General features: G+C 37.3%; 2 protein-coding genes and 1 long non-coding RNA gene across 4 annotated transcripts in view; 1 reads left to right on the top strand and 2 right to left on the bottom strand.

Moving 5' to 3' along the window:
* Positions 1 to 105: 105 nt before the first annotated feature.
* Positions 106 to 13,245, top strand: LOC122416994 (cathepsin L-like). The gene is made up of 10 exons (XM_043430187.1): positions 106 to 257; positions 1,769 to 1,881; positions 3,134 to 3,286; positions 3,500 to 3,703; positions 3,863 to 4,068; positions 4,600 to 4,849; positions 10,830 to 10,831; positions 11,818 to 11,878; positions 12,113 to 12,318; positions 12,711 to 13,245. Exons 2-10 carry the CDS (start codon positions 1,786 to 1,788, stop codon positions 13,069 to 13,071), a joined length of 1,539 nt encoding a protein of 512 aa, XP_043286122.1. The 5' UTR covers positions 106 to 257; positions 1,769 to 1,785; the 3' UTR covers positions 13,072 to 13,245.
* On the bottom strand, positions 5,025 to 12,170 carry LOC122417001 (uncharacterized). Of its 2 annotated transcripts, XR_006262212.1 has the most exons (6): positions 12,028 to 12,170; positions 11,617 to 11,876; positions 11,346 to 11,376; positions 10,614 to 11,119; positions 9,096 to 10,502; positions 5,025 to 8,684 (listed from the first exon to the last, which is right to left on the bottom strand). It is a non-coding gene; the product is annotated as an uncharacterized lncRNA (long non-coding RNA). The 2 variants fall into 2 exon arrangements; XR_006262211.1 differs by lacking the exon at positions 11,346 to 11,376.
* Positions 13,246 to 15,481: 2,236 nt separating the features above from the next.
* Positions 15,482 to 24,555, bottom strand: part of LOC122416966 (synaptic vesicle membrane protein VAT-1 homolog-like) — a 29,977-nt gene continuing 20,903 nt past the window's right edge. Inside the window, exons 2-7 of the mRNA XM_043430140.1 lie at positions 23,422 to 23,551; positions 21,637 to 21,852; positions 18,439 to 18,587; positions 18,095 to 18,254; positions 17,501 to 17,927; positions 15,482 to 17,383 (exon numbers count right to left, since the gene is read on the bottom strand). Coding sequence (XP_043286075.1) covers positions 17,358 to 17,383; positions 17,501 to 17,927; positions 18,095 to 18,254; positions 18,439 to 18,587; positions 21,637 to 21,852; positions 23,422 to 23,551 — 1,108 coding nt within the window. The 3' untranslated portion in view covers positions 15,482 to 17,357. The remainder of the gene's footprint in view (positions 17,384 to 17,500; positions 17,928 to 18,094; positions 18,255 to 18,438; positions 18,588 to 21,636; positions 21,853 to 23,421; positions 23,552 to 24,555) is intronic.

Genomic DNA, 24,555 nt, shown 5'->3' with positions numbered 1-24,555 from the left:
TGGTACGACGTTGTGCATCTCGCTCGCCTCTATTTCAAAACCGAGAATCAGAGGGTGAGAAGAGAAGTGCAGGCATGAAAGGAGAGGGGAAGAAGAAAAGGAGGTGGTAAAGCCTAGATACATACACAACTTGTCGAGGATCGAAACTACAGTTGAGCGTTTTGCGATCCTTCGTTTCATTAGCTCTCGAGCGCTCCTCAAGGTTCATCGTTGCGCGTTGATCAACCAAGATCGTTCTGTTTGTTTTCCTTTGTTCGGTGAGTAAATTTATTTTTAATAATAACTTACCAATTTTGGTGTCTCCGAATTAAAAGCAACTATATACGCGAGTATTGTCATTTATTTATGCAAAACAGCACGGTTCATAATAATGTCAACATGTCGAGTGATGTCAATTGCATAATACGCCATAAAATTTCTTTTAAAAAATTTGAATTTCGTATAATTTCTTCCAATTAGACAGATAAGTTACCAGTTTGAACTCGACTGCAATTCTTTTTACTCGTCACTGCTATATACGACGTTTCTATGCATTCTCGTAAGTCACTGCGCATCGCCTGTCAAACAAAGAAGTACACAGAGCTATTCGTGCGTATTGAAGCATTGTCGTATCACACTATACCGTTATAGAGTACATTGGCGAGGTTGGGCACAGAATAATATAGCATTTCTACAATTTGGTTTCGGGTGTTTTGGAGATGCCAATGTCACTGGAAAATTTCATCATGCGGAATTTCTCCTAGCCGTTTTATTGTATACATTCCCGTGTCCATATTACCTTGAAATTTTATACTGCGTCGTGATTGGACAACCAATCACTGTAGAGTGTATTTCCCACGTTTGACCGTGAACGCCAAGACGCCAAGCGAAACTTCCTTTCGTAATATGTATACACACAGTTGTATGGATCAACGTCTTTTTTCGGACATACGCTCTTTTTCTGCGGTCATTTTCGAAATATGACAACTTTCGTTTTAACTTGAAACGGGTAAAAAAAAATTTTTCATTCATCGGGATTATTTAATAAGATGGTCAAATTTGTTGTATATCGAAAATGTTATTGAATCGTATCATAATAATATCTATTGTATTATTAATTGCTCACAAAAAAATTATAACATAATTTGTTGAATCGTAATAAATTGTTTTGAAATAAATTAGCTATTCTATCTGTTATTGAAGTAATGGAGATTTTTCTATAATATATCATTGTTCTGGACAATTATTGCAACAATTTATTAAACTGAAATAAATTCTGAAATGATAGATAAATATGACGCTGAAGTTTCCAACGTTGGAGTCCAACGAAATGATCGAAAAAAAATTCTCCAATAATTCCAGTAATTCTCCTATTTTGTTCCCTGTCAAATTTGCGATTCGTAGTTTTTCAAGCTGCACCAACGATTCGTGAAATAAAAAATTGGTGAATTACAAACGTTTTTTTCGTTCATTTCGTTGGACTCCAACGTTGGAAACTTCAACGTCGTTAGATAAATTATTTCTTCATGAAAACTGTTTGTTTCATCATGATTGAAATATCTATTTGAAGTTTCATGTGGTACATAAAAAACTAGGGTCAATAGTACAAAGATTTATCATCTATTTCATAATCCTCAATGTGTGTATCATAGATTTGTAAAGAGGGTATTAATGACCGGAATGAATAATAAACACATTTTATCAAATCATACGTCCATATTTTTTAAGAGTTCATTTTTCTATGAATGATATTTGTCAATCATTGACATTTTATCTCTATTTTTTGCAGATAAGAAATAAACAACCATGAAGACCCTTCTTGTTGTATTCATGGCTATTTTCGCTGTGGCGCAGGCTGTTTCATTTTTGGATCTTGTTGAAGCCGAATGGAGCACCTTCAAGGTATATTTTCCACTATATTTATCTTCTATAACAGAAAATTATTTTTTCACTATTTTCCTGGATTTTGGATTTGTGAAAAGAAATTATAGCAATAGTGATAAAGCAAAACTATATTTTAAATTAAAAAAAAAGCATTCCCATTAAAAGATGGGAATTCGTATATGTTAAATGTGCAAAACAATTACACCATTTATTTCCATTGTTTGAATACCACCGGATTCGAATGTTCAACTTTGGCCAGCAGAACGGAACAATTATTCCAAGTCTAGAATATTTTTTCAGTCTACAAATGATAAGTCCAAAATGAACAAACTATTCATTAGCTTTTGCATTTCTAAATTCCTTCAAAAAATTTAGATTAATCTGGATGTGTTTCATGAAATTTTTTCGACGTAACTATACTATCGAAATTTGCAGTGCTGTGTTCTTTGAATATTCCTTTCTTGAATTGAACGATCGAATTTAAAAAATTTTTTTGCAACTCATTTCCCAAAGATTGATAAAAAAAGAAAATGAAAAGACCAATTTATCAAACTCGAATCGTCTCTGGACGATCATCAGTCAATCAGGGTTCGTTGTCATCTAAAATTTTATCTTAAGCCGGATGCAAACCGAGTGAATGAACTTTAATGGAACTGTATGAACGCTCTTTTAAAAGGAAATGCGCAACTCGCGAAATAACGTTTCTGCATAGAAAGCTCGATAAAGAATTCTCAAAACTGTAGTGTCGAGAGATAGAAAAATAACTTGTTTTTTTTTCACAATACACATAAAAAAATATCTGCTAGAATACACGGTTGATTATTTTGACAATTGTGACTTCCTGAAAACTGACACAAAATCCAAATCATTCAGACGATTTACGTATCGAATAATGGTTCTCCGCGTTTTTGCTTATCAAGCCAGCATGACGCAGTCGTCGACTTTCATTAATTAGTAACGCGATACCCTTACAGATAAGTCCACTTGACCATTCGGTCATCCTAAACACTGTTGTAGCATGAAGTTTAGTGACGATAAATTTGATACTTGCATTTTTTGTTCCCATGATCCGGCGCGTGTATTTCTTTATGTGTAGACCGTATCTTCAATCAAGCATGACTAATTATTATCTCAAAACGTGCCTTCGACATCGAAATATTCTTTTGGAGTATCGTTCCTCGGTTGTACTATCGTAACTTGCCATTTTCAACATTTCAAATGACTTTTACGTTTATCGGAGAAACGTGCTAAAAAACATTACACTTTTCAGATCGAACATAACAAAAAGTACGAGAGCGATGTAGAGGACAAATTCAGAATGAAAATTTTTATGGAAAACAAACATAAAATCGCTCAACACAATCTCAAATACGGAGCTGGTCATGTTTCGTACAAACTGGCGATCAACAAATACGGCGATTTGGTGAGTATATCGAATTAACGAAATCGCTAATAATTTTTTATCAAATATTTCATTGTGATTTGCGTTTGCATTTGCGTATAAACTTCAAAAAAAATTCAAAGATTTTTTTCAATTTTTTGAGAGTTTCTTCATACGAATTGCCTCCAGATAGACTGTTTTTAACAGCAATTTTAGTCGAACTAATTTTGGATGATTTTGAATTTCGTTAAATAGCTTCACCACGAGTTCATCCGAAAGATGAATGGCTTCAAAAGACCATCCGGCAAACTTTTGGGATCAGAGAAAAAACTGGTAGGCGCTAAGTTCATAGCGCCAGCGAATGTTGAGCTTCCATCGGAAGTCGATTGGAGAAAGAGCGGTGCTGTTACACCTGTTAAAGACCAGGGACATTGCGGTTCTTGCTGGGCATTCTCAAGCGTGAGTGTACCAAGAGAACCAAGTTTCTAACGAACTTTACTTCTCTAAGACTCGCATAATATACTTTTATTCCAATACGTTCATTATCTCAATAATAGTGGGATAAATTGATATGGCCTAAATAAAATATCGCCTAACCGCTTCGATAAATATGTGTAGACTGGCGCCTTGGAAGGCCAACACTTCAGACACACCGGTGTACTGATTTCTCTCAGTGAACAAAATCTCATCGACTGCTCCGGTAAATACGGTAACAACGGATGCGAGGGTGGGCTCATGGATCAAGCTTTCAAATACATCAAAGACAACAAGGGACTTGATACTGAAAAGTCCTACCCTTATGAAGCCGAAGATGACAAGTGCAGGTGCGTTTTCACGAAATATTATCCAGAAGTAAAAGCATATAAATAAAAGTCAGGCAATTTGAAAATCCTTTGATAATTAATTTTGAACATTCTTCAATCAATTCCGAAATCTAATGAAATTTTACTCAAAAATTGATATCGAACTCATGTCATTTTCGAATCGGAGTAATTTTTTCCACTTATTCTACCGATTTATCAATTTTTTAAATGAATTAATTGGTGGAAAGTTCACTCCACTGGTTACGGTACAATAAGTTTTTGGCAGAGCAGGCAGACACATCTGATTAAATTGAGGAACGAAATTAATGTATAAACAATGGTCTAATGGAATTAGAGTAAAAATGCATGTTTGTTGAAAGAATCGTATTTGGAGATAGGAAGCCTAGCGAACAAAGAATCACCAAAGAGTGATCAGAATGCTTGCTTTCTTTCCGTCGTGATTCATTCAAAGCATTCTGCAATTTTGGTTCAAAACATTGTCTCATTTTGTATAAATAAGGTCATTAATGAAAATACCTTTGTGTGGCATAGATACAATCCCAAAAACAGTGGTGCCGAGGACGTTGGCTTCGTTGACATACCGGAAGGTGATGAGGAAAAATTGAAAGCCGCAGTCGCGACCGTCGGACCGGTATCAATCGCTATCGACGCTTCTCAACAAAGCTTCCAATTCTATTCCGAAGGAGTGTACAATGAGACTGATTGCTCAAGCACCGAATTGGATCATGGAGTCCTGGTTGTTGGATATGGAACCGATGAGGAGGGCAACGATTATTGGCTCGTGAAAAACAGCTGGGGCGAAAGTTGGGGGCTCAAAGGTTACATTAAAATGTCACGAAACCAAAACAATCAATGCGGTGTTGCAAGTTCCGCGAGTTATCCACTCGTTTAAAAGCTCTCTGATAATTTCTGTGTTTCAAAGTAGCTGAACATGACGTGAATACGCCAAATGAGAGATTATTTTGCCCTTTTGACTGGTGTAAATATTAATATCCAAAAAAAAAAGTTGATATTGAAATTTGGATCGTGAAATTTGACGAGTTTTTTTAAATTCATGCATTTACTTTTTTTCTCATTTTTCCATCGGAGCTGCGAGAATTGGTTATTGTTTTCCATTAAAACTTTATTATAAACTTCACTAATTATGAAATTGTTGACAATTTTCAAATGAAAATATAATAAATTTTAATCCTTTTCGACAATGCAAAATTCAATATCATCAAACAGAGAAATTCATCCAAGATTCAAAAAAACGACGACCCCGATAGAGGCTTTAGATTATTGATCAAGCTATATAAGGTTTCGTTAGAATGCATCAGCTTTGTAAAAACTCATCAAAAAAGGTTGTTCATTATCAACCGACTTGGCCTATCTGCTATGTGTTTGAGAAACGAACATATTTTGAAATTGTGCAAAAAGTATAGAATTAATGTTTAGACATGCCTGTAAATTCAATATAATGATCCATTGTACGATTCTCGCACTCCATCTTGGCTTATTTTTATAAATCTTTTTTTTTACCCTACTTAATGGTTATGAATTATTCATTTAAAAGAATGTACACTTAACATATAAGTTTCGTTTAGAATTTATTCTTAAGGGACGGTTTTTTCGTTTTATAGTCGCGTAAAATTTGATCAAATTATGACATTGATTCATGCGACAGTATGGATGTACGTATCCGTCGATTTTATGAATAAATCAGAATATTTTTCACCCACGTTGTAATTATTTATTATGCCCATAGTTTCAGTAGAAAACCAATATGAAATTGAAATTCTTAGATAACTTATTGCTCTTATTACGATGACTTCGTTTCGTTTCTTACTTTCCTTCCAATCTCTGCGATATTCAATTTGTTTATAACATTGCCACACTGCGGAAAATTATGTTTTACAGTTCGAAATGCTTTTAGATCGAAATTGAATATATCAAATGAAACTTCTAAGTTACACTAAATTCTTGAAAAATTTGTCAGATTTCGACATCCAAAGTCCCGCTGTTTCCATGACTGCTATGAAAAGTTTTTAATATATTATTTGAGATGTTCCAAGAGTTCCTCAAGACAAAAACAATACCAAAAGCACTCAGTATCATAAAATTTGGGTCAAGTGCCAAGAAGATAGGTCCGTGTCGAGTAGTAGGTAGAAAGTAAGTCTCGCTCACTCTGACATCGAGTCAGTCAATCACTTGTCCATTTCCAAAAACTCTGCTCCGAAAGAGTGAGAGAGAAGGAAAATCCGATAAGTTTTTTATGCAACGGTACTTCAAATTCGGACGTAATATATGATGGAGCTTAATCACAGAAGTAAAAGAAGAAAGAGAATTATAAAAGGAGGAGTGTACAAACCCTTAGAACACAATTCTTCAAGGATCTGAATAACGTTTGTGTTTGCGTTGTTTGTTTCATCAGTTCTCGAGTGAAACACAAAGTTCGATGTACGCTCGTTGGGTATGTAAATTTGTTCACTATACTGCCTGGTGGGAAATGCATTTTCCGAAAAAATTTGACAATTTTTCTATTGCAATAATCAAGTCGAGTTGCAATTCGATGGGCAAAATTATCATAAAAATGTTTTTGTTTCCACTGTAATCGAGCGAAGGTACAAAATAAAAGTTTTTATATACCAACAATATAGAAAAACTGGCTCATCACTGAAAAATATTATTCATAATTTCACATTTATCTACGGTGTCAACATCGTTGCAGCTTTTGATTAAAGTGATGATACGAATCTATGATTATAGCCCATAATTAATGGGCAATTTCATGTTTTGAAAACTCGTGATTCCATTGATGTTGTTAACACCGCTAAACTGCTCTGGAAGAGCGAGAGAGAGAAAAAGAGAGGAAGAAATTGATTGATAAGCTTTTCATACACTAACACATTGAATTTTAGATAATATATAATAGAGCAAGTTTGATTAGAAGAAAAAAAGAAAGGGGAAGAGAGAAAAGAAGTGGCAAGCCCTTGAAATAAATTTTGACAGGGATGGTGACTACGATTTGAACGTTGTGTGACCCTCCATTCGTTTCTTCGACGCTCGAGCACCCGAGTGATCTTTGTCTCCTGCCAGATCAGTGAAAACAACGCAACCCAAATTCTTACGATTTTCGTGTTGCTTCAAAAAGTCACTCTACAAAGAAAATATTAATTTGACTGTTGTAAGAACATTGATTGACATCGATGTAACACGATTCATAAAAACCTCTACTCCTCGTACACCGAATAGTTTTTTTAGAATTAGTGCGCGGAAAACTATTCCAGCCTACAGGGCTTGTCGAGCAGCTTGTACCGTCACAAGAGACAATAATTGGTCGCGTTCGAAAGTTTTTTTTTAATGGAAGTTTTTGATTAATTGAATGACGTTAAATGTTCGAACAACGAATAAAATAAATTTTTCTTGGAACTAAGTGCTCCAGCTTGTCTGAAATATAGAATTAAAATCCCGAAATACTAGAAGTGCAATAAAATAAAAATCAGCTTGAACTATAGTCCTATAAAATGGTTTATCGGTGACTTTGACATTATCTGTGTCCTCGACGCACTTGTAACTACTGATAAAATTGATGATTCGAATTTATGATTACGACTTTAATACTCAAGTTATGAATGAACTACCGCGGACTCATCCGGGAACTCATAATTTCTATCGATGATATTTATAAAACACTCTTTTTCCTATTTTTGCAGAAAAAAAAAGCAAACGAAGAGTTTTATGGTTGTTTCCATGGCCATTTTCGCTGTGGCGCAGGCCGCCGTGGCTTTGGGTCTCTTTAAAGTTTAATGGGGCTCCACCAAAGTATTTTTCTTCCTCGTGTGATTTCACCGGATCATAATAATCACTTTCCTACAAGTGGATCGACACCGAATTAAACGAAGAGTCACTAGACTGTGGGCAGTGCAGCTTCACGCAGAAATTCACGTTGATTCGTGAGAAAAGATCGAAAAGAAGTTTACCAATTTATCGGGTTCGAAATCATGGAAAAATATCGAGGCGTTCTTAAATAAATTGATTGGAGCAATAAAAATGGAAAAACCCGGTTCGCGAGATAATTTTTCTATACGAAATATATGTCCTAGTGCTTCGCAACACATAATCAACGGATCGATACAGATAAGAAAAGATTTACTAATTCGACGATTTCAAATGTGTTCCTGACTACTCCGATTCACTATCGTTAGTCGATCAGCATTCGTTATCTCTGAAACGTTAGGCAGGAAACGAACTCTTCAATGATTAATAAGCTATTTCCTAATATTCAACTCATTCTAAAATAGAGACACTTATTGCGAAATCGTCTGACAAAAATCATCCTATAAAGTGTGTTGAAAACTAACTAAAAAAGAAAACTTTTCGGTAGTTTACAATCGTTTTGTTCATTTATTATGTTCTGCTTCTAGAGTTAAAACGTAATTGCACGTTTCCAAGAGTAACACGATATTCTCTATGAATACATGCTGCTCGTTCGTTAATTTAGCTATCCTGAATCCACTTCGAACTGCACGAACAGAATTTCATGACGATCAAATGAGTTCTGACATTTTTCAGCCTTGTGAAGTTTTTGATTGGCTGAAATCATCCTTTGCACTGTTTTGGAGAAAAAAGGAAAACTAAAACAGAACATGCAAATATAGAGTTACTTTTTGCAGGACGAACACAACAAAAGTTACACTGATGAAGAGGATCTGATGAAAATGAAGATTTTTATAGGAAACAAGAAATACCAGCAGACGACAGGGTTGTCAATGTACTTGTCCCGAGACTCTACCGAGTCTCCTGTGTAACGAAACCTGATATTGCTGAACACAATAAAAAATACGAAGCTGGTAATATTTCTTACAAACTCGCAATCAACAAATAGTGAGGAATCACGATTTTAAAAGAACAAAAGAAACTGAACATTGCGAGAGTGCCACAGATAAAAAATTGCTGGTTTTTACCGTTGATGTAATTATGAGTAATGACAAAAAAATTTGAATTTCGAATGCAGATCGTGAAATGTGATGGATTTATTTTCTTACCAAATTGCGTTGAATTCCACGGCTCATAGATCTTAATGCTTTGAGACCTTTTCGTAATAACTTGTTGAAGAAGGTATCGAATTTCGAGCCAACCGGCTCTATTACCCTCGTCTTCGGAAAACGGACAAATTCTTATGTTTATGCAAACCGTATGAAGATCGAAATTAGCCTATTTTTGTAACTCAGATCCATTGGAAGGTTTTCACCTTCCAACTTGGTGGGCCTTCGTTATTTTTCCTTATTCTGCTCGATGTTCGTGAATCAAAATAGAAAGGGTCTGATGATTGAGTCTCGCTTCATGCTCGATTGCCGATTCAGTCTTCTACTCGAGTAGAAATTGATTAAGTTGTGACGTCAGTCGATGAAAAATCCTGATGCGTTTGACTGCTTGTTCACTTCATTTCAATGGTCTTCGTTTCTTTTCTTTCATCCGATTTCGTCGATAGTAAATCGTCGCCTTATGATGAGACGCAGCGCAAATTCTCTCCAGAATGAATCCGCAGCCTGCTGTCGAGTTTTTTGCTCATGCATTACACGTACGAAATTTCAATAGTTTTATTCTGCATCGGAAGAAAATTTCATGTGTTTGTCAACAGAACTGTTGATCAAGTCCTATGTCGGCCAGGTTGGTAGAGCCTTAGGTGTCACCATCTCGTTAGTTCGAACCATGGAAACAACCCAGTGCTGGAACTCCATTCGATAAGCTATCAACTTCTCATTGAAATGTCGAATCTTATTGAAAAAATCGATTTTAAAGACAGAAATAAAAAAATCTTCTGAAGATGTTTTCCCACGTTATCAACTCACGCGTCCTTCGTTTTCAAGCTCAATGTCTTCCGTACTTTTATTGAACATGTTCGATGACAAAATTTGTTTTTTGCACAACATGTGACACGTGCCCAGGCTCATGGACACGTGTCGCTATGGTCGCTCAAGATTCCTTGAAATCAAATTTCAAGGAAAAACCTTAAATTTGATAAGCGCTTTGATTCTCGGATGGTGAAGAAATCAAACGATAGCATTGTTTCGTAATTGGATTAGAATTAGAAGATCGTCTGGAGATCAAATGAAAGATTGATCGATTGATATGCGATCAAGGGCCATCGTACATCTTCGGAGTGATACACGATCAAACTGGTTGATTAGAATAGGATGAGGAAATAACACGGAAGAGGAGGTGGTGGTAAACCCTTAAAACCAAACCCGTCGAGGATCGAGATCACAGTTGCGAGTTCAGCGATTTTCGAGCGCTGCTCAAATTCGCTGTGGAATCCATCAGAAATTCGATTCTTTTCCTCCGTCTGGTGAGTAAATTTATCTCAAACACGAGTCGAACGATTTTTGCGTCCCGTCGTTGAAACCATTGTATAGCAAAACTTCATCCCTCGTTGAGTTTATTTGCTGTGTCTAGTGAAAAAAATGTCATCAAACCTCCAGCTTTCCTGAGATGATTTTTAGCGTGAAATGAATTCACAATTACTTGAAATTATAATCAAAATTAACGTCACCCTTTTGTACCTCATTTTTTTTTTTTAGACGAAAGACAAACAACCATGAAGACTCTTATTGTTGCTTTCATGGCGATTTTGGCCGTGGCGCAAGCTGCCGCAACGTTGGATCTTCTCAAAGCTGAATGGACCGCTTTTAAGGTACTTTTACTAATTTTCTTTGCAATTGAAGATAAAAATGTTCTTGTTTTTCTGCTGTTTTCATTGGCACGTTCATACCCTACAGAGGTGATGATCAATGGTCAAGTTATTTCAGTGGCTTCCCACAGCTGTTCATTTCCATTGCATATTTCACTTCAATAAATTGATGTGTAAAAACGGTGATAAACACCAAAATAGTGATAAAAAAGTTTTAGTTTAGTTTTTCTGCCAGAATTCATTGACATTGATCGATCAGTCTTTATCATTTCCGAACTGCATGTACTTGAATGAGATATTGATCAATTTATCTTCATATCCATGGACAATCTGCCACAAACAATGTGTTTGTTGTTGATTAGTGCGATAATCGACTTCCTGAAAGTGAAAATGGGTATTCGAATGAAATATTTTGAACCTGGATTTTCCATTTTACTGGCTCCAACATGTAATGTTTAATTTTTCAAATAAATCGAGTTTATTGAAACTCAATAGTTAAGATTGAACAACTAGAGAAACGAGCTTGTTCATCGATCCGGGGACCCTGAATCAAATGTGCCAAATAAGATCTCGCATTTGCAGAAGGCGCTAACTGTGGACTTACTTTTTGCAGAACCAGCACAACAAAAGTTACACTGAAAAAGACGATCTTTTGAGATTTAAAATTTACATGGCGAATAAGGATTTGATTGCTGAACACAATCGGAAATACGAAGCAGGTCTTGTGACGTACACACTCGGAATGAACAAATACGGTGATATGGTCAGTATTTGAACTTTTTTATTTCAATCGTTGTTCAGAACTTTTGTAAAGAATCTTCAGAATTTTGTTCAATACTCTAATGAGTTGCTACGAGTGTTTCAAAAATTGTTACCTGACGATTAACTGCGGTTACGAGTGTAACGTTGCACTTTATTTATTTCTCTGAATAGCGTCATGACGAGTTCGTGCGAATGATGAATGGTTTGAAACAAGCGGTGGACGAGCCTCTGAGCTCAGAGGAAAAACCGGCCCGCAGAACTTTCATACCGCCTGCGAATGTTGAATTTCCGGACCAAGTCGATTGGAGAAAAAGCGGTGCCGTTTCGCGCGTCAAAGATCAGGGACAATGCGGTTCTTGCTGGGCATTCTCAGCTGTAAGTGTTTGAAGAAAAAATTTAATTTGGAAAAAACCGCGTGATACTTAAATTCTTAGACTGCACTCGCCGGTGTGAATCAGTTTTGCATTTTTCTTGATTTCGTGCAAAACTTGTACGTGGTGAAGATGTACGGTCAGAGGCCTAACCTCAAAATCGTTTTGTTACTTCAATTTGAGCAGGATTGACATTCGTATATAAATGTCCCTTGATTTCCTCAATAAATATGTGTAGACCGGCTCATTGGAAGGGCAACACTTCAAAAAAACCGGCATCAGGGTGTCACTGAGCGAGCAAAATCTCGTCGATTGTTCCGGTCCATGGGGCAACAACGGTTGCGGGGGTGGTCTCATGGATAATGCGTTTCAGTACATCAAAGATAACGGCGGTATAAATACCGAGTCGGTTTATCCTTATGAAGCAGAAGACAACAAGTGCAGGTGCGTCTGTCAGATTTTTTCGCAACGAAAACAGTAGAAATCGATGAAAAACTGATTTTTGGAATGAAAAAAGGGTAAACAAATTCCTCAAAGTGCCGGGGCATCATTGAAACATTGAATTGTACCCTCGTTACGAATGTGCACACAATTTTACAGCTCAGATGTTTCGGCCTGATTTTCATCAAATTTTCATATTCTAGGAATCATGTTCAAATAACGAAGCTATCAAACTAAAATCAAGAGAAAAGAGTGATTGAATTATTGCAGTTTTTTTCCTCGCGATTTTCCAAAAAAATTCGATTTTTGCTATTTGTTTTCAAGGCTCGTGTGTGTATATCACTCGCACCGTGTGAATAAGATGTTCAGTAAACAAAAAACTTTTCTTCGTGTAGATTCGTTCGGAATAAAATAGGAGCGCAAGACTTTGGCTTCGTCGACATACCGTCTCATGACGAGCAAGCATTGAAAGCGGCAGTCGCGACGGTCGGACCGATTGCGATCGCTATCGACGCTTCTTCTTATAGTTTCCAATTATATTCTGGTGGTGTGTACATTGAACCGGATTGCTCGAGCGACAATTTAGATCACGGAGTGTTGGCTGTTGGGTATGGACATGCACAAAACGGCGGAGATTATTGGGTGGTTAAAAACAGCTGGGGCCTAGATTGGGGAATAGATGGATACATCTTAATGGCCAGAAACCGCAGTAACCAATGCGGTGTTGCGACTATGGCGAGTTATCCAATCGTCTAAAGAATCTAAAGATCTTTGACAATCTCATTATTACAAAACGCCCGATCGCAAGAAGCGAACGTTCGATAGATAATTATCCTCGCTGTTTTAAATTCATCCTTTTTTTTTCATGTGTAGTTATTCGCACTACAAAATTATTGTACATACAATCTTCAAATACATACTTTCAACGCACGATTATGATTTGTCGAATAATTTATAACCTCCAAACGCTCGATCCATCACCCATGTTGTTTAGTTACAATCGAACGTTCCCCGTAAACGTAACGAAGTTCAATTGTACACAATTCTATTCGCGTATCAATAACAGAAAATGGTCTGTGACAAAAAGTCACACTCGCTACGAAATCGAACATCGTGCCAACGAAAAAAGTTTTGGGAAAATAAGTGAACGATGTAGAGCCAGAAAAAAGAAAAAGGAAATGCTAACCCAAAATGAATTGGCAATATCACACTAGAAAAGTGATATACTGAAAAACCGTATTGCAGCCTGGGGAAAATGGCGTGTGCGCAATCTTTTTAATTTCCGCAAGAATAAAATCGCACGTTTTGTTTTCGAAGCAATCTTTTAATATAGCAACATAGTCAGTCTTACAATAATAAGCCAAAAATACAATCTATTATATATCAAGCCGTCGGTGCGGGAGATTAGGTGCAAAAACTCCACTCATCATCGATTATTCGGGTTTGCAGTTATCCCGTGTTCCATCCTATATTATTGTTCCATTTATTTTCATAATTGCGTGGTAATGACGATTAAGAGTAATAATGATGTCACACTGGTATGAGACACGCTCCTCGGATGATAAATTCTCCATCCGTCATCACTAGAAAATATAATTATATGAAACTCAAATTCATGTTCACCCGCGCTACAACACGTCTATTGACATTTTTCTTGACGTATGTTTCTCAATGCTTAAGAGTATGGATCAGTCGACTAACCTCACTTGGAATTTTCGAAATCGAAATTCTTTGAGACAGTTTGATCGATTAAAAAAAGGCTCTGTCAGCCTATGCAGAACGATGGCAAAAATAGACTGACAGAGCCTTTTTTTAATCGGTCAAACTGTCTCAAAGAATTTCGATTTCGAAATTTGCAACTATCTCTCTCGCACTCACGGTTGCGATATACCAACTGATCCATCCTTTTAACCCATTTTAAGTCAATATCATTATTCCTCATCTATTTTCTCTTTTTTCTCCTTTCTCTTTGTCTCTCGATTTTTTGTTTTCTGCTTCTCTGCTCTTCCCGTTTACCACCTGATCACACACAACACTCGCACTCGAAGCAAGACTATTTTATTCATTATAATTGTGTCTGTACATTCATTCGTTCAATTGCACCGATTTCTCCCGCTTGACGTGCGAAGTAAATTTTACAATTTTACACATAATCTTCTTAATATGCATTTTCATTTATACCGTTTACATTCGTTATTCATTTGTTTTCCTCTTTTTTTTTTTTCTTTTCTTTTCCTTTTTTCTACCACTTGTTCGAATCTTAGCTCTCTCGCGTATCATACGCACGCGTCTCTTGGAATTCCATATTTTCACCTAACATATTTTGAGGGTTATGAAAAAAGCAACCAGCAAAGTAATGGAAATAAAAACAAAATGGATGAAAATTCATAACCAACTGTGTTGTTACTCGATTAAATAAACGCATAAAACTTCGAATAGACAGGCACGCACAAGCAACAATACGATGTACGATGGTATTTATACTTTTGTCACACTATGAAAAAAATGGAACTCTGAACAAAAACAAAGCAAATAAACAAACGAAAGTTCGCTACGTACACATTGCATTCGCTGAACCAAAAATGTGACCGGAAGAGAGATTGACGATGTAAGAGAGACAGAGAGAAAGAGAGCGAGAGAAATATTTCGAACCGTCGTTAAAAAAAAAAACGTCTAAGGTTTCTGTGAATAGTTTATTCGACGAATTCATGTTCGATCACGACTTTCGTACATGAATTTTCAAATATTCTCCTCAAACGCTCGTCCATAAGTTACGAAATTAAACTGGACCGCGATGTTCATTGTCGTGTACCTCGAGCAGTATGCAAACGGACGAACTTCCGTTTCATGGGAATTAACGAAAAAGAGCAAAAAAGTTCGCAAACTAATAACTATTTATTCTGTCCAAAAAATAGTGACAATTGTATGCTAAATCTGGCAAGAAAATAGCCGAAAACCTAAGGATAAAGGGTTTATAAAAAAAAAAAATGAAAAAAAAAAAGTATCCACTCTTTTTTCCATTTCTTTCAATTTCATCGAGTCTATCGTGCTCTGGATTCTCGGCGTTTTTCGGTTCAACAAACCAAATATCTAATAATGTACGTGAGGACGAGGAAGCTTTTTCAAGGGCGAGGAAGAGGAGAGGACACAAAATGGACGATACAAATATATAGATATATTATAATATAATAGATACTTATTTGATGAAACATTTAAAGCCTTAAGTAAAATATACAGTGTCTTGTTCGTGTGTTCGTATGTTTGTTCTTTTTTTTCATCAATTTTCTTATTTATCTTTTTTCTTCATGCGCTGTTTTATTCTTACACATTTTTTTGTGGGTGTGTGCGTTCTGTGTCTCGAGCCACGTGCATATTTCATATCATCTTTTTATTTGCTTATCTTCATTTTTTCCAGACTTCCAAAAGACTCTTCGTTTCTTCGTCGACAAAATAGCATTTATAAATGCGTTTATTTACCATCGCGCGTTCATTTAAATTTAAAAATGATATTTTTTTTTCTCAAACTGAAACGTGGTGAAAGGCAGTAGTAGTAATAAAAAATTTATCTTTGTATCAAATTTAAAAAAGAATGTTCGGCTATCAGTAAAAGTTTCTACCGACCCGTAAGCGACCAATCTTGAATTTCTCTTTCTTTTTTGTCCTTCGATTACATATATTATTTTAGACTATTTTTTCACGAAATTCCTTTGTAGGAGATATGCATATGTTTATTTTAAAAATGAATTTTGACGACAGTACGTAAATGTATAATTTCCATTTAGTTTCTCATATTTTACTCATCATTTGTATAAAGCCGATTTCAAAAATTGAACAATCGGAATAGAAAAAATTGGTCACAAGTGTCTCAGTCGCGAGCGTTACCATCAAATTGGCAGTAATACTGAACATAATTTATCGAGGCCTTAAGCTTGATGTTTACAAAAAATTGATATATTTTCGTTAAAAAGTGGAAAATTGAGCGAAAATATATGGATGCTCGTTATTATATCTTTATTGGATACTTTCACGAAGGCTTTTTTTATCCGTATAAACGCTACAGTACATTTCCGCGTGAGCGATTTGTCATAAAATATTGAGTGGTTTTCTTCGATGTGATTCGTCGTGAGCGAATTGAAAAAAAAACTTGTCATCTCCAAAATGGAAAAAAAATATTTTGGACGAGTTTTCTCAGCAGCAGTATTATTATCTAGCAATCGCAGGCGTAGTATTTGGATAGTAGAAATAGCGATAATTGGATTTAGTCGAAGAGTGATTAATAGATTTAAAAAAATGTATTTTGTCCCTCTCCTCGTATCAGCAGGTATTGATTAATTCGTAGTAGAAGGTACGTCCTATATGTTTTTTTTTCTCATTTTCGATCTGTTTGCAATATATTTGATAGTTCGTACGTAAATATTTGTTTTGACATTTCTTGTTACCTGGTATCGTTATTATTATTATTATAATTGTATTTTGTTTCCGTCGTCGTCGGACTATCGCATTTTTTTTCATGAAAAATTAAACTGATATTTATTTCCATCCGGTCTTTAGGCGCTCAACATCATCGCACTCATGGTATTAAAAATAAAATCGCGTTTTGTTTTGTTCGTTTACCTCAAAGTTTGTTTCCTTCATTCATCTGTTCTAATCTTGTTAATTCACTGCAAACTACTATTGTGGACCACGTCAAAATTGATATTTATTTGGTTGATTACTTATCTTAGCTCCCACACGCCTTTTAGATATTTTATTCCAGTTTTATTTTCGTCTTCTCGTTTGCGCGAACGCTACGACCTTCACTCGCAAATATCTCTCGTTTTTTTTTCAACTCAGCCAAAAGATGTTGTTCGTTGGTTTTTTCCTATTAGAGCTCGAAACAATTTCGTATTACTCGGAAAAAATATAGAAAAAAAATATCAAATTCTTCCCTCCGTGTTTTCACGTGTCGTGTCTTTTATTTATTTTTTGTTGGTGTACCCTACGCTCTTGCCTCGATCACGACGTCGACTTCGCGTTTAAATCTCGTCAGTCCCATTGGTAATTCAGCTTGATTCTTTTTCCTTCGAATCTGTAACAACGAATCAATCGATTTATTCTCGTTTCGTACAAAAAATACGTACTGAGATGAAACATTGTAGATCATAAAAAACGATTCTAAAACAATTTCAACAAGTTATTTATGTACCGCTGTCAGATTTATCTTCGGACGTTCCATTTGTCAATTCGGGTTCCTTCTTTTTCTCGCCCTCCTCCGAGTCAACGCTCGATGCTTTCTTATCCTCCTGATTGGCCGCTTTCTTGTCCTTCCCCTTGCCCTTCGCTGGTGTCATTGGTTTTGGTTTCGGCTCGAGACTCGGATCAAGTACGATTTTACCGATGTTCTTGCGGTCGTGCATCTTCTGCATCGCTTCGGGTACATCCTCGAGTGCCCACGTTGAGTCAACACGTGGCTTTATCTTTCCTTCAGCCCACAATTGGTATACCTGCTTTACTGCTCTCCTTACAAAAGCGTGAGCACCGTGTTGATGCATCAAACGACGGAGATTCAGTCCCGACAGAGTTTTATTGTCCTCGAAGAGCTTAATCGGTGATACTTTGTCCATCGTCCACCACTGTACACCAAACGTTCATTAAAAATTGAAAGTTCATTATAAATATGAGACTCCAGTATCAACTTGGAAATGAGCATTAATCGTTGACGATCGATCATCGCCTTCTCTCATTGATACGGTCATCAAAGATTAAACAAAATGACGAAAACCATAAATTTTAAACTCACGTATCGGGCAACGGAGAAGAAGCTTTTCGTTTCACCGGTCACGACATTGCTCGATCCGTAAAGAACGTATTTTCCCATGGGTTTCAGTAAGGCGAATCCTCTGTTCCATTCCTCGCCACCAACACAGTCGAGAACAATATCAACGCCCTCAGGAGAAACTCTAAAAAGAAAAAAATCTGTGAGCATCTTCGATCATTGAAATAACTCATTTTATGATTCGAGCCAAGTGTCGGGCAGTGTTTAAAATAGGAAAAAAAAATAATAAAAAGTTTTTACATTATCCACTGGTCAATTACTAAAAGCGCAACCCTCGAATGACGACCCATTTTTTAATCGATTCTTACTTTCTGACTTCGTGACTGTAGTCGCTGCCACGCTCGAGAAGATGATCAATCGTACCGACCGTTTTGAGCTCCTCGTGCTTGGACTTGCTGCAAACGCCGAAGATCGTAACGTCCTCAACAGTTTTCGCCAATTGTACAACTGCCTGACCCTGGAATGAAAAAACGCACGCAACAATTAAACATTGTTATAAGGTTCAAGTGACGAGTCTTTTGTACCAAAATTTTGTGGGACGATGAAATTTTTCATGTTGATAAGTTTTTTTTCCTTGAATGATTTCCAATTTCGAATTCGAGATTGGCACGAAATTAGCTCTTCTTCAAGAGTATATTAATGTATAATAAAACTGATTATACGTAGGAACATGGTGAATGTGTACCGATTAATAATTTTTTCCTACATCGATGTGATATTTTCAATGATTATTGAAATTATGGAGAATGAAGGCACGAAAAAACACACCAATCGAGGCTCGTCATTCATAAAGGCGCTTTTATAAATGCGCGAAGCTGGACAGCCGCGTCTGTGTGGTCTTTATCAAGCTGTAAAAAGAAGAAGATGCTGTAGGGAGACCTCGAGAGAAAGTAGAAACAAAGAAGACAAGCAGGCCATGAACTCTACGAGAATTTTCAACACAAGTGGGCATTCATCCTTTCCGAGAAAAGTGTGCAAAATACTCTCTCGAAGACTTTTGTTAGTGTTCACCTCCGCTTGTATCCGAAGCTGTGTCAATTGGAAGAACTTTTAGCGAAAAAGATGTTTACAGAACTTTGTTCAAATTGCGAAAAATGTAAAAAATAACTGATCAGGAAAACGTCAATTTTCTGTTGACGTCGAAAATCTTTTTTCGGAATCACACTCATACGGAGATGAAATCTTGATCGAAGGGAGTCCTAAAAACTATTTGCCCTCGTTAAAATATTTTTTCAAGTGCCACGTGGTGAATTGAGCCAGCAAAAAGTTGAGCGCGGACGGGCGCGGTCGGGTTCTGTGGGAGAGAGTGGTCGATTCCGCTGCAGAGAACGCACTCTTGATATTCTATGGAATCTGCCGTTCATTTCCTCAAGGAAATCCTTTGAAATCCTCAAATTATAATTAAGCATCGCGTCCGACGCTTTCGGAAATGAAAAAAGTTATCTTCTCTACGCATATCCACCTTAATAAAACGCACTTAAAATTCACAATGAATTCAAAGTGAACTCCAAATATTAATGATTTTAAAAATTCGTCGTTTCAACTCGGAATGAAAAATTTCCCACAAGAAAATCGAAGCAACAATCATTTTCATAGAATATTGTATATCTGCTTTACTCAGCGAGCTCAGCTGATTAAATTTGATGTAATCGAAGCTTAGAATCGTTTCTAAAAATGGTTGTAAAATAAGAAACGAGAATGAGGGATTGACAAAATAAATGACTTTCCCGTGGGAAAATCAATGGCGATCCTCGTTTTTCAATGTCAATCGTTCGACAATAGAAAGAACCGAGAAGATAAAAATTAGCACTGATAGAAAGTCATGATATCGCATCGCAAGTGGATGCCACAACAGAAAGTTCCAAGGACATGGTCTACATGGTATAAAATAGTTGGAGACGTTGGAAGGTGGGCGTAGGTAGAATCACGAGTTGCCAGGCAACGAGTACGTTAGCACGAATACCCAATCGTCTGGTGGCGCTAGTGCGGACCACGACTCAGCATCCCTTATCCTCCTGGGCCACCCCCTCGTTCCTCTTCACCGAGGGAGTGGGAGTTGGTTTTTCCATTTTCCCAACTTCCGTTCGTAGACCTGCCGAGCGTTCCGCCCGTCGGGGAGTTCCGCGGGGAGAGCCTAGAGGAACGTGTAGTGGTAACCTGTTGAACAGTATTGATCGGTCGAGGCGAATCTTGGGCGATGCCGGCTCGCCAAGTTGAATTTGCGAAACCAACCCTCGAGGCGACTCCTCATCGGCTGAATTTTTTCAGAAAAATATATCGAAACAGCAGAAAAATATCTTTGAAGGCGAATTAAAATTTGCGAAACGGAAAGAATCGGGTCAGGAATTCGTCGAATGACTTTTTGAGCTTTTTTTCAAAGGGCTAGTGGGAAATGACGAATTTTGTCAATTTTTCACCTGCTCTCAACAATATTGAATATTCATTTTGAAGAATCTTTGTAAATACTCCGAAAATTTACCTTTTTCTTGATCGTTCCTAAATTAAAAACAAAAAAGAATTTGGTGGAATGAGAAATAGCTGATTCCTGGGTGCTGATAATGATTTTTATAAACTTTTTAGTAAACTCGAACCTAACAGTCAATCAAATAATTATCCGATTGATGGAACCGTCGTATTTTACTGTGAAAAATTCACCTTTTAGTATTCCTGTATGCAGAGTCGGATACAAATAGTCTGAGACTTCGATAATACTTATTTCGTGTTACTTTTTTTTCTTCATGACAGATTCTGAATGGATTTTACTTTGAATGGACATTTGACGAATGAAAAGCTTTTGAGGGTACGTAATACACGTATCAAGTCCGCGCGGCTGTCTAGTTGTCGTGGGATTTTTGTGCCCTTAGCCACGTCTCGTTAAGTTTCATTGGATAATTAAGGACTGGCATGTGGTGAAACGAGAACCCATATAGTACTCGTCGTTGAATCCCTCTCGTTCCGAACTCCTTTAGCACGTACACGCGCACTCACAGCATGGCTATGTGACGGTCACTCGTGTTCGTTCGCATAGTTCGAATCCCTGACAATTGACGTCGCCCTTTCAATTCCTCTCTCTATCGCTTTCTTCTCGTTCTTCTCTCTCACTCGTCCGTGTCCTTAGTGAAATAATATCGCGTTGTGTGCGAGACCCGCCACCAGACGTGGAAAACCTCGAAAAAGTTGTCGGAGTAAGGAAACCCAGAGATTCCATCAAATTCGAGGCAGGAAGCTGTCGACGCACTTCCAATTTCGAAATCCTAACTCACGAGCGTAGTGAATTGACGATAAATAATTTCTTCAACGTCCATTTGGACAAAATATTACATCAGCTCCGCAGGTGCCATTCAATTTTTCATCGAATACTTCGATTATTGATCGAATCACCACAGCTTTGTTTACAATTCTCAATCCTTCGATGTTCTACAAGGTTTTTGTCCCATTTTGAAGCTCAGCTATTTTTTGCAGGATTATTTTCGATGGTTTGAAATGTTTATTTTGCTGATACGTACCACACCACCTCCGGCGCTGTGGAGCAAGAGACTCTTGCCAGGCGTCAGACACGTCAAGTCGAACAGTAGTATGTAGGCGACAGTGTAGTTCATAGTGATAGCTGCAGCGTCCAAGTAACTCATACCTTCTGGCAGAGCGAAAACCGAAGTCGCTGGAACTGCGACAAGCTCAGACCAAGCTTTGTGGTCCGGTAAAGCGACAACTCGATCACCGACCTGAAACACAACAAAAATAATGTATTTTCAACCACACCACAAATACTGATGTATGGGATTCGATTATTGACTTTCTTCCGCATCGTTCGTAGCTCGAATGAACAGAATGAAGAAAAAATAAGATGTAGAAAGCTACGAATTATAAATTCTGATACTGCAATACGATTTGACGGTAATTGTCATAAAATATTGAATTTTATTCAATAACAGTTTCGAGAAAATTTGTTGAAAAATCTACAGCTTTGGCATGGAAATCTCGACGATGAAAATATCTTCGAAATAGAACGACAATCTTATTTAAAAAAAAAAAGTAAAATTTATAATATACTTTAAGCATCTCCGAGGAAATGTTGAGCTACAGTTTTTTTTTTTAATTCAACAAAAATAAGGAAACCAGAGGAAAGTAGGGAAGAGCAACAGTAGAACTAAGCCTTCGAAAGGAGTCATAAAAGGGCCTTTTCGGTTTGCGACCCCTGAATCCTCTCGAGGGATTCTCAGTTCAACCACCCGGACGAGCAGGTCATTTACACGTGTGCTTTCTTGGCCACGACCCTGAGAGCTCACACAATCTCGCGGGGTCGAATGGAATATGGCAGAAGTTTCTCGACACTCCCTCTTCAATATCCTACCAAGGGGGTTGACTCATTTTCTTTTTTATCTCGATGGAGATACTAAAACTCTCTTCACATCTGAATTGAAATTAACCATTCCGATCAGGACTAAAAATAAGTTTATATTATTAACAATGGCTCGCAACGGATTTGAGAATTATCAGGCCGAAGCAATCTTATTTGTTATCGTATCGAGCTCTCTAATATTGAAGAAACAAGCAAAACTTTTTTCGCGATTTAACCAATGAACGAAGTTCATTGCTCTCACTATTTAACCAACTGCTTTAATGAAGACGAAATTTGTAACGGGAAACAGTAATTTCACCGTTTTTTTGCTTGCTTCCGGTAACAGTTTTACATCGAAAAATATTTGTCTCGTGGTTTTGCATTGTTTTTTTCGAACATTTTTTCATGTACATTTACGTAAAAAAATTTGTTTAATTGGAAAGATAAACGAATTCTACGAAGACTCAATAATAATGAAAGTAATGAAGCAAATGAAGAATGTCCTCATTTCGTGTTCGTTTCAAGGATTAAAAGATAATAAAGGGGGAAATAAAGGGGAAAAGTAGCATGACGGAAAACATAAGCTTCCGGATGTTTTCCTCAATACTTCCTCTAGTACAACGACGGTAAAGCACTCTGAGAAAATGTAATTTCGTCGAGGGTGGTCTCAAAGTGGAAGCGAATCGAAAATATCGTGCTTGATAAGACGGAGGGGTTGATGTAGGAATAGCCTGAGTGGACTTTGCTTCGACAAACTCTTGGCGCAAGCCGTGTGATGGCATTAGCATTCGATAACGAGTTTCCTTGAGACACGAAAAGAAGGCTGCTTCGAATAGGAATTCATAACTCCGTAAAAATCGTTTTTCGTGCAAATCGCTTGATCTTTTTCCGATTTTCATCGTAACAGAAAAAAATTGGATTAATTTATCCTGTACGGATAGCCAATTCGTACTTTGAAGTTTTCCACTCCTTCGCCAACTGCTTCGATATCACCGGAACACTCGGAGCCCATGATGAACGGAGTTTTCGGTGGCGAATCGATGACTCCCTGTCTCGCCATGAGATCTTGGAAATTCAGGCCACTGTAACATCAATAAAAACGAATCGAATTAATATCCTCGAAGAACAATCATTCTCTGCATACTGACAAGAGGCAACGAGTAATAATTCAATTAAAATAAAATCTCTTGGCAGAAGTTTTCGTCCTTGCAGTTCAACACGTTCATATCGTTCGTTAATTTTCATCGCGCTCTCCGACATAAATATAAAAAGAAACGAAATCGATGGAGATGAAAATGGAGGAAAATGCTTGAAAGAGCGTCGGAGAGAAAACATTCGAAAACGACATTAAACGGAAAACGATTTATAAATTCTCCCGTTAAAAACAAAAGTTTGAGGCGCGTTCGAGCGAGGGGTCGGAGATCGCCAAAAATGAGTTCTAAAACCGTCATGTAAACTCCATTGAAAATTCGATTCGCTCGTGCGCGATTCCGAGAAGTGTACGTGATGACGACGAGTGTCGGTGGCTCGCGGGAAATACATCGACACCCTCATTCAGTGGGCACGTGGGGCGGAAGAGGGGAAACAAAACGAGGGGTTAAAATAGACTTCTCCACATGGCAACCAGGAAATCCCCTCGCCCCCTAACTCCCGTTTTGACCTTATCCCTCCCCCCGCCCTTTTATCTCTCGAAACACGTTGCACGAACTTCGAGTACTTCGAGTACTCGGTTTCTCATATTTTCCTGTGTGCACAACAAAAGAGACGTGTACAATCGGGCACCTCACCACGGCGGATCGGAGCGGTGCACAGAGGGGTGAAGTTGAAGGCGCCGCAACGACCAGACGCGAAACTCGTGCCTGGCGTCGCACGCAAAACTAGTCGGGAACGAAGAGCGCTTACTCACACATATGCAATTTACATTTTCTCTTTAGGGATCCGTAAATTGTGAGTACGAACTTCGACACTGCTTATCGAAAAAAATAAAAATCGATGATTTTATCACTTTCCTTACTTTCATGTCTCATTCGAATGAACGTTGAACGAAAAAATTATCCAAAAAGATATCGTTCCAGTTAAAATAAAT

Source organism: Venturia canescens, chromosome 1 (genome assembly GCF_019457755.1).
Source record: "Venturia canescens isolate UGA chromosome 1, ASM1945775v1, whole genome shotgun sequence".
Taxonomy (NCBI): domain Eukaryota; kingdom Metazoa; phylum Arthropoda; class Insecta; order Hymenoptera; family Ichneumonidae; genus Venturia; species Venturia canescens.
This window is presented reverse-complemented; position numbering and strand designations above follow the sequence as displayed.

Bases quoted from the DNA above. Each gene is read 5' to 3' on its own strand.
- LOC122416994 (XM_043430187.1), top strand. From the start codon at position 1,786: ATGAAGACCCTTCTTGTTGTATTCATGGCTATTTTCGCTGTGGCGCAG. The intron at 4,069-4,599 runs GTGCGTTTTCAC...TGTGTGGCATAG, and splicing joins GCCGAAGATGACAAGTGCAG to ATACAATCCCAAAAACAGTG. The intron at 11,879-12,112 runs GTAAGTGTTTGA...AAATATGTGTAG, and splicing joins CTTGCTGGGCATTCTCAGCT to ACCGGCTCATTGGAAGGGCA.